The 2,274-nt window shown below is 36.0% G+C and overlaps 1 protein-coding gene across 1 annotated transcript; it reads right to left on the bottom strand.

Moving 5' to 3' along the window:
* Positions 1 to 218: 218 nt before the first annotated feature.
* LOC106310265 (probable receptor-like protein kinase At5g47070) lies at positions 219 to 2,054 on the bottom strand. Its single transcript, XM_013747503.1, has 4 exons — positions 1,439 to 2,054; positions 1,125 to 1,364; positions 890 to 1,012; positions 219 to 782 (listed from the first exon to the last, which is right to left on the bottom strand). The coding sequence occupies exons 1-4, from the start codon at positions 1,850 to 1,852 to the stop codon at positions 369 to 371; spliced, it is 1,191 nt and encodes a 396-aa protein (XP_013602957.1). The 5' UTR covers positions 1,853 to 2,054; the 3' UTR covers positions 219 to 368.
* Positions 2,055 to 2,274: the final 220 nt, after the last annotated feature.

Here is a 2,274-nt window from a genome sequence, read left to right as displayed (position 1 = left end):
TTCTATTAAACTAATTTTTTTTTATCAAAATGATTTTAAGTTTTAAAAGTGTGGATAAAAAATATAGTTGCTGATATAAAATTTATTGGGGTCAGCTGACCCTCTATACTTTACATACCCTGCACTTGTGTCAGTCTTTGTTTGATTGTATGAACGTACGTGGTTTAAAAATACATCTTAGTTTACTCCAAAAGCAATTTGTTAACGAAACTCTTTTGTTATAACTTATAGTTGGCTTAGCATTACTACAGTACTACTTGGACTTCTCTCACCCTTCATATTTATGCACATTAACCACATCATTTTGTTTTGAAAATAAGGCAAAGAAACCATAATTATTCTCCACTACTCTAAAGAAAGATAATCATCTATGCTCTCATAACCCCTCTGGTAGATTCTCTAATAGAACTTCTCATATCTCCGGTATTTGATTCTTCAATGATCTTACTAAGACTTTCAACGACAAAAGCCATGGTGGGCCTCTCTGTATCGTTCTTCTTCAGACAAAGATCAGCCAGTTTAGCCACTCTGCTGACCAAAGCAACTGGATACTTGCTTTGTAGCTTCGAGTCAACGATCACTCTAAAGCTTTTGCTATTAACTGGATATAGTTTGACCCAGTCTAGAAGAATCTTTTCAGCCGAAGGTTTCATTCTCTCGATTGTTCGACGACCAGTGATGATCTCGTACAGAACAACCCCAAAGCTATATACATCGCTGTGTTTCCTGAGATGTCCGGTTTCTACGTACTCCGGAGCCGCATAGCCGTCGGTTCCAACTCTCTTTTGAGAGATTCATGAAAAAATGAAGAAGAGGAAGTTGTTACTTGTGAAAGAAGCAACTAATAATATATCGAATTTGTAAGCTAGATATGAGAAATGTTACGTACTACGGTTGTAACATGAGTATTGTCTCCTTCGGGACCTTCTCTTGCCAGACCAAAATCTGATAATTTCGGATTAAAATCATCGTCCAAAAGCACGTTTGATGATTTGAAGTCTCTGTATATTACCTTGGCAAAAAAAAAACATGTATCTTATTAATACCTAATTTTAAATTAAAAAAAATTAGAGAGGTCTAATGTAAAACCAGTTTTTTTTTTTTTTTTGTGGATTCAAAATCACCTGGATTTCATGCAAATAAGCCAATCCTTGAGCTGCACCTAGCATGATCTCAAGCCTTTGTTTCCACGGCAAAGTTGGGGTTCTTCTAGTGAAGAGATGATCCTCTAAGCTTAGATTAGACATTAACTCATAAACCAAAAGCCTCTCTGTGTCCTCTGAGCAATATCCTAAGAGCTTCACTACGTTTGGGTGATTAACAACGCCTAATAACTGAACCTCAGCAAGCCATTGCTTGTGCCCCTTTCATTACAAACAGAGGATCTATACTATCAAAGATCGAACTCTATCTTTCTGCATAAATGTAAGTTATATACCTGTTGACTTTGTTTTTTGAGTCTCTTAACGGCGACGGTATGTGGAACAGAATAAGAATCTCCACCGGTGGGATTGTTAATGGTGGCTTTATAAACATTACCAAACCCACCTTCCCCTATCTGAAACTTTCTGTCAAACCCACACGTGGCTTCACTGAGTTCCTTGTAAGAGAAAACCCTCAGGTTTCGATTTTGCTGCCTTTCTGTGTACAATTCTCTTATACTTGTTGGAGACGGCAGAGATCTTGGTGTTGGGAGGCTTAACGAAGTAGAGGACGTTTGGTTCTTTCTTGTTGTTGATAAATCTGGAGCTGACTTTTGTAATAGTTCTCTTCCTCTTTTGTCTTTGTTTTCTTTCTTGAGATCTCTTCTTGATTTAGGTTTCTTCGACTTGAACATGAACAGACAATTCATGTTCTCCTTTTTCTTCTTGATTTTGTATTTTTATTGCGTAAACCTCTTATATACAAATATAAAGCAAAGCAAGACACTTTGTAAGAAAACTCAAGGAGAGAGACAAGAAAAGCCAGATGAGATTACTTTATATGAGGGAACCCTAAAATGGGTTTTGGAAGAAATGAGTCACCCAATCAGTGGAAGAGTAGATGTGTATGAACACAAAGAGAGGACAAAGAAATGTGAAAACGAGAAAAAGTAAAGAGTTAAGTAACAGACTGAAACTTTTCTATCTATGGTAACACAAGTAGATGGACAGAAAATGTAAGATTCTGCTTTATGAAGATTACAGAGTTCTTTTATTAACAAGAAAATGAAAAAGAGAGAAATTTTCCAGGATAGCTATTTTTAAATTTTTGTCAAAAAAATAGTCTTAATGA

This window comes from Brassica oleracea, chromosome C8 (assembly GCF_000695525.1).
Source record: "Brassica oleracea var. oleracea cultivar TO1000 chromosome C8, BOL, whole genome shotgun sequence".
NCBI classification, from domain to species: Eukaryota; Viridiplantae; Streptophyta; class Magnoliopsida; order Brassicales; family Brassicaceae; genus Brassica; species Brassica oleracea.
This window is presented reverse-complemented; position numbering and strand designations above follow the sequence as displayed.

Excerpts from the sequence above, each read along its gene's own strand:
- LOC106310265 (XM_013747503.1), bottom strand. The coding sequence starts at position 1,852 with ATGAATTGTCTGTTCATGTTCAAGTCGAAGAAACCTAAATCAAGAAGA. Across the intron at positions 1,365-1,438 it reads TCAAAAAACAAAGTCAACAG|GGGCACAAGCAATGGCTTGC; the intron begins GTATATAACTTA and ends TTGTAATGAAAG. Across the intron at positions 783-889 it reads ATACTCATGTTACAACCGTA|AGAGTTGGAACCGACGGCTA; the intron begins GTACGTAACATT and ends ATCTCTCAAAAG.